The 14,983-nt window shown below is 41.2% G+C and overlaps 1 protein-coding gene across 3 annotated transcripts in view; it reads left to right on the top strand.

The window, feature by feature from the left end:
* Positions 1-9,587, top strand: part of LOC134651243 (sodium-independent sulfate anion transporter-like) — a 49,516-nt gene extending 39,929 nt beyond the window's left edge. For 2 of the 3 annotated variants that reach the window (XM_063506309.1, XM_063506308.1), the window contains 8 exons: positions 2,893-3,064; positions 3,797-3,961; positions 4,243-4,430; positions 4,892-5,006; positions 5,706-5,851; positions 6,792-6,959; positions 7,871-8,379; positions 9,489-9,587. In XM_063506309.1, coding sequence (XP_063362379.1) covers positions 2,893-3,064; positions 3,797-3,961; positions 4,243-4,430; positions 4,892-5,006; positions 5,706-5,851; positions 6,792-6,959; positions 7,871-8,077 — 1,161 coding nt within the window. In that variant the 3' untranslated portion in view covers positions 8,078-8,379; positions 9,489-9,587. The remainder of the gene's footprint in view (positions 1-2,892; positions 3,065-3,796; positions 3,962-4,242; positions 4,431-4,891; positions 5,007-5,705; positions 5,852-6,791; positions 6,960-7,870; positions 8,380-9,488) is intronic. The other variant, XM_063506310.1, reaches the window with a different exon arrangement.
* The last annotated feature ends 5,396 nt before the right edge of the window (positions 9,588-14,983 follow it).

The raw sequence follows: 14,983 nt of genomic DNA, 5'->3' as shown, positions 1-14,983 counted from the left end.
ATTACCTAGCACTTACGCCGCCGCTAAGACGTTCCTGTACCGACTTACTTGACATCCGCATCCGCATAAGCTCCGCATCAATTTTATGCGGATGCGGATGTTGAAAATAATGCGGAAGTTCCGCGGTTGCGGATGCGGATGCGGATGTTCGCAACATCCCTGGTCAGTACTTGGATGGGTGACCGTTTTTTTGCTTGTTTTTTAGGGTTCCGTACCCAAAGGGTAAAAACGGGACCCTATTACTAAGACTCCGCTGTCCGTCCGTCCGTCCGTCCGTCCGTCCGTCTGTCACCAGGCTGTATTTCACGAACCGTGATAGCTAGACAGTTAAATTTTTTTTTGCTTGTTTAATTTGCTCTATTTTTTGTTGATGGTGCGGAACCCTCCGTACGCGAGTCCGACTCGCACTTGGCCGGTTTTATTTTAGCATTAGAAAGAAGGTAAGCGATCTTGACATGTCTTTTAATAGAAAAACGCTTTTTAAAAACAGTAATTATTACTTATGAAAGCAGAAGAATATAAATGATCGTATTAGATTCATAATTGTTAATTATTTGCCATTATTTATTTTTAAAATGTGTTTTTCAATAAAAAGACACGTCAAGATTGTTTACCTTATTTCTAATGCTAAAAAAAAAGCGGCCAAGTGCGAGTCGGACTCGCCCATGAAGGGTTCCGTATTTAGGCGATAAATGACGTATTAAAAAAAAACTACTTACTAGATCTCGTTCAAACCAATTTTCGGTGGAAGTTTACATGGTAATGTACATCATATATTTTTTTAGTTTTATCATTCTCTTATTTTAGAAGTTACAGGGGGGGGGGACACACATTTTACCACTTTGGAAGTGTCTCTCGCGCAAACTATTCAGTTTAGAAAAAAATTATATTAGAAACCTCAATATCATTTTTGAAGACCTATCCATAGATACCCCACACGTATGGGTTTGATGAAAAAAAAATTTTTGAGTTTCAGTTCGAAGTATGGGGAACCCCAAAAATTTATTGTTTTTTTTTCTATTTTTGTGTGAAAATCTTAATGCGGTTCACAGAATACATCTACTTACCAAGTTTCAACAGTATAGTTCTTATAGTTTCGGAGAAAAGTGGCTGTGACATACGGACGGACAGACAGACGGACAGACAGATGGACAGACAGACAGACATGACGAATCTATAAGGGTTCCGTTTTTTGCCATTTGGCTACGGAACCCTAAAAACGAACTATAGTGCGCAAAACGTTCAAGCTGATAAACAAGACCAAGTGCGTGTAGTTCGAAAAACTGGCGCGATTAGAAGATGTCGATGTCAACTTTAGCCAGTCTTCTCCGAGACCACGGGGACAACGCCGTCTTCGAAACGTCGGAGGTAAATCTTAAAACTTAGATACGCGATTAAGTCTTGTTGTACATTTAACTAATGTGTAAAAATTGTGAAGTTTTCTAATTTTTTTTCTAAACATCTACATTTACAAACACGCTAGTTAATTGTCTCTAATGCCCCTTTATGCGGTTGTCATAGTTTGTCTCTCTATAGGGATACCTATCACATCTCGTGTCTCTCTATATGGAAGTGATATGTGATATCACATCACGTGTTTCTCTAATGGTGGTAATATCACATCACGTGTCTCTCTATATGGTGGTGATATAACATCACGTGTAAACTGCAAATGGCATATCAAAACACGCGTTAACGAGATCGCAATTCCAAACAACAACTCGTGTGAAAATGATGGACAATTAAGTTGAATAACTTGTTGATATACATGCTTCCTGTAATGTGACAGGATTGATAGATTTTATCGCTTTGAGATAAGATCTACAATGGAGCACAAATGATGCTTCATAATTGCATGCATAGCGAGCGGCAGTGACCATACCTATCTTTAGGTACTTAAGTACATGAAGACAGACATTGTATATAGGTAGAGCTGAATTTTGTAGATGCTTATCGAGCCATAGTACCCCATAGTTACCTAACTATGTGCCTATAATATCATAATCTCTTGCCGTGCTATCTTCAAGTACATACGCCTAATAATTACGCCAACAGCGATATTTAACAGCGCAGATTGCAAATTTATGGTTTTACTGAAGACAGGAAATCCGGGTGTCATATCAGTCTATGATTAACGCTTTGTGATTCTTAATTTTATACTGTATACTTAGTGTTTCACGTGCTTCACGTTCAAGGTTATAGGTATCTTACAGGTGGTCTGTTGCTATCTAGGCTGTTTCCGAAATAGGCAGGCCCACGTACTTTTTAGTAAGTTAGGCTGAATACTATTGCAACAATAGATAGTCCAATTGACAAATGACAAATGTCATTGCTTATTAACACACGTGCTCATTCTTTAAAATGATAATAACTGGCCTGCACGTGCCCTTCAATCTTATCTATTAGTTGTAAAAATTCCTCCTGTATTAACTGAAATAGATATCATAGACTAAAGAAAAAGTGACCAAGTCCACCGGTGGCCGAGGCGGTCGACCCCGCGTCTTCCGCGTCGTCCTCCTGTATACCTACCACCTACTTCAAGAAATTGGTCCCTAGCTAGGGTTAAAAAAAAAATTACTTGGCAGGGGTAAACATGCAGGATCGACGTCGACGGAAGCTCGGTTTTCATTTGACGATCATCTTTGACACCCTCCGGGTACCTAACCTTTACTCTGAAAAAACCAAGTTTCTCATTAGAAAAAGGCGACAAATTTGATAGATTTCGGCCGGAAAGTTCGATCTCATATACAAATTTTGAATTTCACGCCTTTTCTACTGACATATTAGTTTGCCAAATTATAGTTAATCCACATGTCTTTCCGCACAGACTCTACCTACCTAATGATCAGTTCGTAATAAGAGAGTAATAACACTATTAACTTCTGTTCGCAGAAAGTGAAAGACATAAAAGTGCGCGGCTCAGAAAAAACGGGCGGGTGCGCGCACGCCGCCGCGCAGGCGCTCTGGTTCCTGTCGACCACGCGCAACATTCTCGTGGTGCTGGTGTGTGCCGCGTTGGCGTACTACTTCGACACGCAGAAACAGACTCCCTTCGTGCTCACTGGTTAGGATACGACACCCTTTAACGTGTCTGGTTATCATGGCGTTATCAACAATGTCAAGATGCCTTTAAAAATTATTGATGAACAGGATAAAAAGTAGAGAGCCAAATACTGATCCTTGTGGAACGTCTTAATTTGGAAGATCGGTAATGCCTTTAAAGTACATTTTGTTTTCTTCACACCTATTCAGTAAGTCTCTCTTATCTCATTAATTACAGGGGCCTTAACTCTGTTTAGGACCTAAACTGAATCGCAATAAGGACATCATGGTAAGGCCCCTGTACTTGAGCAGCTCATGCTTAGGTACTAACACAGGATTACCATTTAGTGAAAAGTATTCTAGATCAACACACTCAAACGCCTTACTAAGGTCACAGAGTACAACTTGATAGATTTATCTCCCCGTTGTATGTTGCAGGCACAGAACATATTAAAGAGGATAGAATGGCTATCGCGCACAGTTAGTATCGGAACCGGTGTCGCCGCTCGTTCCTCTCCACATTTACTAACACTCGCGCAACGGTAGTAAAAACTTGTGTGCGTGGTGAATGGATACGCCTCCTTTAAACAGATCTGACGTCTGGCTTCTTAATCTGAACGTTATTGTGGCGCAGAAAGGCATGTTTACTTCATTTTCGGTTAGCGCGGGCGAGTAGCATGCGAGCGATTGCTCAAAACCCCGCGGCGACACGTACCCTGCTCGCATCGCCATTCTACTTGTTCTGTGGTTGCAGGCGAGGTGAAGCCGGGGCTGCCGGCGTTGGCACCGCCACCGTTCTCAGCAACTGTGGGCAACCACACCTACACTTTCATGGAGATGGCATCCACGCTCGGCTCGGCCATCTTCGTGGTGCCGCTGCTCTCCATTCTAGAGAATATTGCGCTGGCTAAGGTGTTCTGTGAGTATTTATCACTTTCAAAATCTCGGTTCTGTAGGATTATACCAGGGTGTCGAATGCGAAATCTTTTAAAATGATATGATCTGTGTTAGTCACTTCTAAAATGATACTGTCCACAAAAAAAAGCTTATATTTTCTAGCATGTCAAATCAAATATTTTTCGTAAGCGACAGGTGGAATGTTATTTCTTCTGCTTGACGCTACATATAGGTTATTTATGCGCGGTTATCACTTATTGGTATCACTCAAATGAAAACATACCCTTGCTTAACACTTTCCAGCGGAAGGAAAGTCCGTGGACGCGACGCAAGAAATGCTTGCGCTGGGCGTGTGCAACATCGCGTCATCACTGGTGGAGTCGATGCCGGTGTCAGGGGCGTTGTCCCGAGGTGCTGTCAACCATGCTAGTGGCGTAGCGACAACTGCTGGCGGTCTTTATACGGGGGCGCTGGTGCTGCTGTCTCTACAGGTTCGTTGGTTTGTGCTTTAATATCAAGCCTTTCATACTCATACAGAGACTATTGAGAGTGAAGAGTGAAGCAAATGGTCATCAAACGTCAATGGGTAAGGCACCTGTCAATTTGATTGTATGTGTCGGATTACCCATAAAATAAAGTAACTACATCTAGCATTTTATAACTCTTACTGGACTTCCCCATTATGGGGGCTAATGCTAGATGTACTTTGTCCCCATTGATGTTGGTTGGTTGACATTGATTGATGCATTTTTGGATGCAAATAAACATAGAAATCATCTCATTTATTATTGTCCCATGCAACAGTTAAACAGCATGAATTACGTTCTGCAACTCTGCCTACCAACATACTGGGTAACAAACCAATTTTTTAGCAAAATTGCTTTTTGTACCCGAAATTTTAATGAATCGCAACCGATCTTCATATGTAATCTAAATTAATCTTATTTTACAGTACTTCACGCCATACTTCTTCTACATCCCGAAGGCGTCGCTGGCTGCAGTGATCATCGCGGCCGTAGTCTTCATGATGGAGCTGCACGTTTTCAAGCCCATCTGGCGGACTAAGAGTGAGTTCCAATAGCTACATCAGTTTGCATACGAGTTCCGAGGAATCGTAGGGACGCTTTGTCCCAGTACCTTATCGGTAATACACGGCGCGATAATACCATATAAGACTCCAAATTCCTTAGCCTGGGTGGTGAACTGTATACATCATCTATGGTTTTTGAACGTGTATTTGGCTCTGAGAAACTCTTATTTAATATGGACATGAGACATTTTTTGAATATCACGGTCAATATCAAGGTCGTAATGAAAACCAAAAGTATCATAATTATGGGAAATTTTTAGGTACCTACGTACACCCAAGATAAAAGTGCCACTGCTCAACATGTTAATACCCAATACCTAGATCACATCCTGCTGTCCCCTGCTAATTAAATACTTATGTAAGTTTAAAACTTTATAGGCTCTTTGGAGTAGAGTGTGGTTGTCTATAGCTGTATATAGAGACAACCCGCCCAGCGGTTCACAGCCCAGCGCCGAGGAAAATTCACGAACGCCCACCAGGTGGGTTCCTGGCAGTGAATGTGTTAAATTAAAGGTGACATTATACTGGGTGTGTACTCTCACGATCACTCGGGCGTTTACGTGGCTTTGCGACAGTAATAGAGGTACACAATTAAACGCGCCTAAGATTAAAATGTAATTAAAATACATTTTAAAGAAACGCATTTATATATTGTGTCCCTAACCGCTTGTTGCAGAGTTAGACATCATCCCAGCCGTGGTGACCTTCGCGGCGTGTCTGCTCACGAGGCTGGAGCTGGGCATCGTCATCGGCATCGCCGTCAACCTCATGTTCCTGCTGTACGCCTCGGCCAGACCTTCGGTGAAGGTCACCAGAGCCGTGGTGAGTTTACCAGATCATGGTCATTACATCTAGACATCATCCCAGCCGTGGTGACCTTCGCGGCGTGTCTTCTCACGAGACTGGAGCTGGGCATCGCCGTCAACTTAATGTTCCTGCTGTACGCCTCGGCCAGACCTTCGGTGAAGGTCACCAGAGCCGTGGTGAGTTTATCAGATCATGGTCATGTTTATTTTTGAGTACCTACCTTTCTGAAGTTATTGATTGGTGCGTTATTGAACGAAAGAAAGGTTCGTTAAAAAGATTTTCAAGTTGTTTGATACTCTGATGATCAGGATGGTTATGATAATCTACAGATCGAGTCGATGCCGGCTATACGAACAGTTAAAAACTGAAAAAACGCTCTAACTCGGTGAAATACAATAAGCGTAGGTGGAGTAGGGCCCAGAAGGAGATATATGGTTCTGACAACTGACGTATAAAAGAACAAATAGATACCTATACCTACTTATAGTACTTAGTTTTGTAGATTAAAGCCATTGCCCAGGAGTGAGGCGTCCAATAAGACTGGAAAAAAAACCGGCCAAGTGCGAGTAGGACTCGCGCACGGAGGGTTCCGCACCATCAACAAAAAATAGAGCAAAACAAGCAAAAAAAACAAGCGAAAAAACGGTCACCCATCCAAGTACTGACCCCGCCCGACGTTGCTTAACTTCGGTCAAAAATCACGTTTGTTGTATGGGAGCCCCACTTAAATCTTTATTTTATTCTGTTTTTAGTATTTGTTGTTATAGCGGCAACAGAAATACATCATCTGTGAAAATTTCAACTGTCTAGCTATCACGGTTCGTGAGATACAGCCTGGTGACAGACGGACGGACGGACGGACGGACAGCGGAGTCTTAGTAATAGGGTCCCGTTTTTACCCTTTGGGTACGGAACCCTAAAAAGAGAAAACTAACCAGTTTTCTTATGATTTCAGTCAAGCGACGGCATCGAGCACCTAGTAGCGGTCGTGGACCGCTCCCTCGCGTTCCCTTCGGCGGAGTTCGTGCGGCGCGCGCTGTGCAAGGCGGCGGACAGCGCGCGCTCCGTGCCGCTCGTGCTGGACGCCACGCACGTGCAGGCGGCCGACTTCACCGCGGCCAAGGTCATTTTTATACCCAGTTTGCACAGCTAAAAGTTAAGCTTCGGAGGAGTGCAATATGAGGCGGTGGTGCCTCATTAAAGCTGACGAAGTGCAACGCAGTTTCCAGGTTCGACGGACTCCGTGCGCTTTTAGTTATGTTAAAAAAAACGCGGACTTTACTCATTAATATACGGTATCGTCTTGGGTCGTCCCATTCGTTTTTCATCAAGTTCTTAAATTAGACCTATTCTGCTTTCGTCACGCATTCTACTTACATTGAAAGCCACCGACGATTGTGACGAATGTAGAATGGGTGACGAAAGCAGAATAGGAATAATTTAAGAACTTGACGAAAAACGAATGGGACGACCCAAGACAGCAACGACCAGGGGCCTATTTCTCAAACGGTATTAGTCTAATATTATTAGTGTGGTGTTGCCATAGTAACCCATACGATTTGACAGGTGCCCATTTCTCGAACGGTATTAGCCTAATATTATTAGTCTGTTGCCATGGTAACCCATACGATTTGACAGTTCGCGGACTAATAATATTAGTCTAATACCGTTCGAGAAATGGGCCCCTGTTCGTGGACTAATAATATTAGTCTAATACCGTTCGAGAAATAGGCCCCAGGTGTCCATCTTTTAATTCCAGCATGTCTCTCCACAGATAATGTGTAATCGAATTCTCATTTTCCCACCTCGGTAATATTTAGACTGGCATGGCAGTCATATTAGTCCACCTTTTTCGAGCACTTGGTTCCTAATCTCAACATTATGCAAAAAATTAAAACAACGCTTAAAACGACTATAACCATTTCTAGCTGTAGCACCTATAGTAAACCATTTACTTTGTTAGTTTTTCTTTCATTTACAGCTCACTAATATTTATCTTCACACGTATTCCTAACGTAAATTTATCACTTCCAGGGCATAAAAACTCTAATCGAGGAATTCGAAGCGCGCGGCCAAGCGATCATCTTCTACAACGTGAAACCCTCCATAGAGAGCGTGTTCCAAGGGGTCCGGCCACGCTCCTTCCACCACGCTTCTTGCCGCGCTGAACTAGACCGGCTTCTGCGACGAGTGGCGCCCCCACCTGCTCCTCATATCACGTGTGAGTATGAAGTACTTTGATCATCTTCTACAACGTGAAGCCGTCCATAGCGAGCGTGTTCCAAAGCGTTCGGCCACGCTCCTTCCTCCACGCTTCATGCCGCGCTGAATTAGACCGGCTTCTGCGACGAGTGGCGCCCCCACCTGCTCCTCATATCACGTGTGAGTATGAAGTACTTTGATCATCTTCTACAACGTGAAGCCATCCATAGAGAGCGTGTTCCAAGACGTCTGGCCACGCTCCTTCCACCACGCTTCATGCCGCGCTGAATTAGACCGGCTTCTGCGACGAGTGGCGCCCCCACCTGCTCCTCATATCACGTGTGAGTATGAAGTACTTTGATCATCTTCTACAACGTGAAGCCGTCCATAGCGAGCGTGTTCCAAAGCGTTCGGCCACGCTCCTTCCTCCACGCTTCATTCCGCGCTGAATTAGACCGGCTTCTGCGACGAGTGGCGCCCCCACCTGCTCCTCATATCACGTGTGAGTATGAAGTACTTTGATCATCTTCTACAACGTGAAGCCGTCCATAGCGAGCGTGTTCCAAAGCGTTCGGCCACGCTCCTTCCTCCACGCTTCATTCCGCGCTGAATTAGACCGGCTTCTGCGACGAGTGGCGCCCCCACCTGCTCCTCATTTATCACGTGTGAGTCAATGATTTATAACTCAAGATAGGTTATAGGTGTTCCAAAATTGAAGCGCTTAACTTGTGACAAATTGGACAAGTTGCCTTTAGACGCGGCTGGACAAGCGAGAAATGTGCACGTGCTAACGAGCTCCCGCACACCGAAAGAGAAAGAGAAGACCTTATGTTTAACAACGAGTGTGACAAAGATGGATGGAATGAGAAAATTAATAAAAAATAACAGATTTCTTCGTAGGCACAGAAATAAACATGGAAGCATTTTTTGTACTCCTCAAGTATGAGTATAGCCTATCTATGGTTATATAATATCATTGGTGTGAGTATGCACTTTGATCATCTTCTACACTCTCCACTCTTGCACCATGAGCCGTCTTTTCGGGCTTCTTCGTACCAAAGAGAATAGAGAGTTATTGTCAAAGTAAATTTTGTATTCACAGTACAATTACTGCCATCTTTCGACAGATGATTAAAACTTTTAGGACGCCATTTGACTTTGATCCTTAATCTTTCACTGATACGTGTTACATATCAAAAAGTGTCCCCATCTATTCTATTAACCTTTTCGAAGCCGTGTCAAACACAAAAGCTGTCACGCTGACGCCACGTCACCGAAGTGTCAAAACTGAAATTGAACTTTATGCATATGCACGTAGGTCTATGTTGCTCTGTGATATGTAACCGATTAATCGGTCTTTGGCGTTGAACCTACGGTGAGGATATATTGGTCATTGGCGTCCAAAAGGTTAAATTATCTTTGTTTGTACTAATATTTCAATTTTTTTCAGAATGTAAGCCGAGCCTGATCTCTGGTCGACACCATTCGACACCGACAGTATTTATGAACTAGCTGTAGTATCGTTAGTCGTTAACTAGCGTATGTAAGTAGTTGCGTTGTTATGTTAAGTGAGTGCCTCTTTAACCAATAAAGACATGTTCGTTATATTTTATTGTATCATTTTATAATAGAAAACATATCTATAGAAATAATATTTTGAAACTGTAGGGATTTATCTCCATTTGGAAGAGTATTAGAGGGTGTCAGATAATTTTGGCGCGTTGTTTCAACCGCTATTCATGATGCTGACTGTACCTGACAGAAACGGGGCCAAACATAAGCCAAAAAATAACACCTTACAGGAAAACTTGAAGTGTTGGCCGGTCCAAGTATTTAGCAGATAGCGCCATCATAGCTTGCCCTATCAATCCCTCGAATTGTGTAATTTTTTTGTTTTTTTAATACCCTAGATGCCAGCCCTTTAAGCCAAATTTCATAGAAAAAGGGGCATGCTATGATGGCGCCATCTATGCAAACCTTTGACAGTCGCCAACCCCCATTAGGTAACTGACAGTAAAACACAATATGGGAGATAATGAAGTGTATTTATTTATTACAATCGGCCTTTGCGCACTACACTACGTACGCTTCTGCGCGAGCGCCGATTCGAGCTCCGTTTTCATATCACCTGTCATTAGAACATCGACCTTGAACGTAACACATTAAGGTTCATTTTTCAAGTTCCCAAACACCTTAAACGGGCATTAAAATGGCGCAACTCGAAAATCACATGTCATTACAGCATCGACCTTAATTATAACGTATTAAGGTTCATTTTTCAAGTCCCGAAATACTTTAAAAGAAATGTTCCACATTTGAAAGAGTGAAAAGGAAAAACGTAGCTCAATATCAGCGACCCGCCTCGTTTCAGTGGGTCTACCGCGAAGCACAAACGAAGTAATAACCTCTCTGTAGCACTTACGTGCGGATTCATAAGTGCGACAGAGAGGCAAAACTTCTTTCGTGGTTCGCGGTAACCCTCCTGTCCTCCGGGGCGTAGTAACGTAACTCAAACGTTGAATAGAGAGATCTTTTGAGTTACACCATTTGGCCCAGGCCATACCACATTATGGATAATAAACCTAGCATAAACTTTATACGGCAGTCTAGAAGAAACATACATGAACACAATGGTAATTTGGCAGAAATCTCACCAGTAGCCGTACCACGAGTTGACACTTTAGACGTTTACGTTAGCGACTGCGTAAACTCGATCTCAATCCACTCTCAATACAATGATAGACTCTATGATAGAGAGACGCTAACGTAAATGTCAAACGCCAACTCGTGGTAGCCGTGCAGTTCCTTTTGCTGTGATTCTAGCCGAAGCTCACGGCGCTTTTTTCAAGAATGAACTTTAATACTATGACTGTAGGGTTACAATTTCAAAATATGCTATTGCCATACAATCATTTAGATTTCGTTTTAACTTGACCTGATTTCCCAATAGATGGCATGGTTTTCTCAAAAGCATTTTCTAGATCGAGCTATCAAAGTGTCATTCAAACTAGGTTTTAAGAAGTTAAATAGGAACGCAATATGGTGAGAAAAATAAGGGTATAAGCGTGATGCTAACTTTATTAGCTTAAAATGTGGTACAGTTATTCTAGTACGTCACGACAACACACTACGGAAATTTCAATCTTACTAATGTAATTTTAAGATCGAATTTTCCTTAGCGCCGTCGCGAAACTCGTCATTCGATATATTTATAGACAAAATTGACGATTACAATAAGTTTTAACTGTTACTTAGTTCATACAAAACGCAGAATTGGATATCTTATCTTATTCTACTTGTGACGAATTACATGTACATGTACAAATACAATACAATGAACCAAAAGGCTCGTATGTTGAACATAAACCTGATGCATGCATAGCACCGACATTTAATTTATAAAAAACGTGGAATTGAGCAGTAAATTGGTAAAACAAGGCAACACACGTTTCCCAAAACAGTCCGAAAACATTTTTCATTATTTCAGATACTATACCCCGATTTTTTTCAGATTAGTAATTTTATAACCTCAAAAGTAGTGGTAACTTTTTTCATCCAAAATTAAATCTGAGTAACTATACACTGAATTATAGTGTCTTTTACATATTATTGTACCGCAATATTAGATATCATAGGAACCCTAGCATTTTAGAAGAAAAAGTTAATAACCACTACTTTTGTAGTTAGAAAATTTCCAATCTAAAAAAACGAGGTATGAAGCCATTTTCCGCTATAATAAAATTTAACTAATGATATATATCTAAGTAAACAAAACGAAAATAGATCATCCTAAGATCAAACAAAAAATATAATAAATTTGAGAGAATGTGATAAAATAGCCATAACAAATTGCGGAAGATGCTTTCTTATAAACGATTTTATAATAATGCTTTCGAACTTTCTGAGAATAATGTAGTGTCCCCAAAAATAATTTTAAATAGTTCAGAAGTCCCGCTACAGTAAAATGAGCAGGGAAAGGGAAGCGGCGAGCCGCGGCGCACCGACATATTTGGCATTACATACGCCTAACCAGAGACTAGTAAAACAGACTGCCAAGCTCCATACGTTTTCTTAACCACTCTACATCTACAACAGATGGCGTTATTCTAACAACGTTCCAGTCTACCTCTTGACATTCTCAGTTTATTCAACAACAGATGGCGTTACCTTAGCGACGTTCCAGTCTACCTGACATTCTCAGTTTATTCACTAGATGGCGTTTTTATCGAAGAACTTTAGCTGTAGCCAAGATGATGATCGTTTATCAAACGTCAATCGCGAAGTAAAAATACATCCGGATGACAGATGCGTAGAAAACTAATGTGATAATTTCCACACATTGATTGGCGTTTTCTATAGATGATTGTCACTTGAAAACATACCAAGAAACCTTGCGAAAGAGGCGCCATCTATAACACAATTTAAGAAACTTCATATCGAGTTTGGCAGTCTTTTACCAGTCTCAAACCTAACTAACGAATACAATATGACACATTTAATACACCTAAATAAAAATTTGCACTCTCTCGCACCGAGTCAACAATTAAAAAAATCACTTACAATAATGGATAATCACCAAATAATTAACTAAATAGGGCCTATCCTCGCCCACAGACGAGCGGATACTAAGATTCTTTACTTGTAAAATACAAACTCACTATACTTCTTAGGGCTACCACTTACAATCATCGCTGACGACTTTTTGTAAAGATACTATAGCAAGAACGCTAAGCAGCAGCGGTATTATGGTCTTGTTTTTATCACCTGTCATGTCATGCGTCACTTTTGCACTTACATAGTTGTTAGAACGTGACAGGTATGGTGGCAAATGATAAAGAGACGGCCATCATAGCCCTTCTGGAAGATTTTCGTACATTAGCCCATCATTTCCTATGGGTCAGTTTTAAAATTATGTACGTACGATAGCGAAGGAGTTGGCGAGTGCTTAGAGTCCTTACTTTAGTCACTTTTGATTAAAACTAATATTTCCTAGTGCCAAAATTCATACCATTACGGACACAGGAAAGACATTATAACCTAAATTTATATATAGCTCTATATGCCATCGAGCGATGATCAGACGTACTGACGACCATAGATTAAAATTCGTGATGTGACTAATGTGTAGTTGCGTAAATTCTCCATGATTCGCCAGTCGCGGGCCGCTAGCTTACAATAAGAATAAATGAGTAGCGGCCGACAGCCGAGTATACTAACCTTATTAATAAATGCATCGAATCTCTTCTCTGACCACTATTCGACACGCACAAATCACTTTTTCTGTTCCCCGTGCGGAAAGCGTCGACTTTCAGCACGCATCACTTAACAAAGTTGCCGCTTTCCGGCTCCGTCGAACAGAAATTGTAATAAAACACACCTCGGGCAGTAAATATGAACGCATCAGATCACATGTTTGTCGACTTCGGTTTCGCCTCGACCGACAATTACGTGTGATCTGAGACATTTCTTACTTCACTGCCTTTGGTATGTAATATACTATATAACGCATCGATCGAGTACGCTATACGACTTTGCGTGGTTAAATAGAAGTCTAGCACCGATACACCACTTATTTCGATATTTAAGTGACGTTCACAGGCAAAAGGTGCTTTGCTGTCGATATAGACGATTTCTAAAGTTGTCTTTACCGAAACCGAAAACCTTTTGTCTGGAAATGAAACGGGCATTGAAAAAGGGTTACTTTGAATATAATTTATATCCAAAGTGTACCCGTTTTCTTTGCTCTTAAACTGTTTAAAACAGTACCTTTCTAAATAAATCTAACTACGTTACGTAAGCGGTGCTACGGTGCGCTCACAATACAAAGTTTGGCGATATTGTCTTTTTCGTAACAAATCATTGTAGCGATTAAATTAGATTACTTATAATTAATTCATATTCGAGAATAACTCAAAATTCCCAATATTTGTGCGGCAAGATTGCCTACTAAGACGAAACGCGCATTACTTAATAATCTGTTATAACTTATAATGTACGTATTTATTTCCTTTTTAATGTTTTTAAATGTTCATTTCATGGGACGGCCTGTAATAATTATTTTTTATACTTATTTGTTTTACGTACGTCCACACCCGTGTTTTTGAGATTTACATTAAGACGGAGTTAAGAGAGTTTCAACATTAAATATCGTTCTCCAATCTTCAAATGTTAAGAGGTATCTTAGATTTAACCTGACCTGGGGAGGACTTTAGCCGGCAATATGTTAACCCTTAAACCAATTGTAATTTTTTTTTAGTCATTTGATTTCGAACTGTAATTCTTATTTTAGAGATGCGTTTTTTTAAGTATGACAGCAATAAGCATGTTGCCACTATGCACACAAAACATAAATATCAAAGTGTGGACGCACCATTTTAAGTATCAAGTTATGCGCACTTCGTTAGAAATTAAAGCCTTCTCAAACGGTAAAAAATACTAAATGACAGTCAACGTATGGCAGTTACTGTGAGACTCCGGCTAGACGGACCGACTCGTTAACACTAATATTGTATAATTAAAGTTCTGACCATCACATATTAGTTGGCAGACTTGTCCGTAACACAACAGTAAAAACTTTAGGCTGCTACAGACGGATCAATAATTTGCACAATTATTTAATCGTGAATCGTAATCATGTTTTCCGATGCTGCTGGAGACAAACACGAAGCGTTTGTTTATCGTAATTAATGAGCTACTTACTTAATCAATTTTCGCTATAAAAGAAAGCTAATCCCCACTTATAATCTTTTATGGTCACCCTACTCGGACCACGTGACTAAAATGCCAAGGCCGCGTAGCCAACCTGCCAATCTCTAACGCTCCGTAGCGAACGAAACGCAACTGTCACTGTCACACTAATATGAAAGAGTGATAGAGAGACACAAAGCGATTCGATGGCGAAGCGATAGCGATCGTCACCTTGGCTAGGCCGCCTGGTCACTAACA

Source organism: Cydia amplana, chromosome 9, assembly GCF_948474715.1.
Source record: "Cydia amplana chromosome 9, ilCydAmpl1.1, whole genome shotgun sequence".
Taxonomy (NCBI): Eukaryota; Metazoa; Arthropoda; class Insecta; order Lepidoptera; family Tortricidae; genus Cydia; species Cydia amplana.
This window is presented reverse-complemented; position numbering and strand designations above follow the sequence as displayed.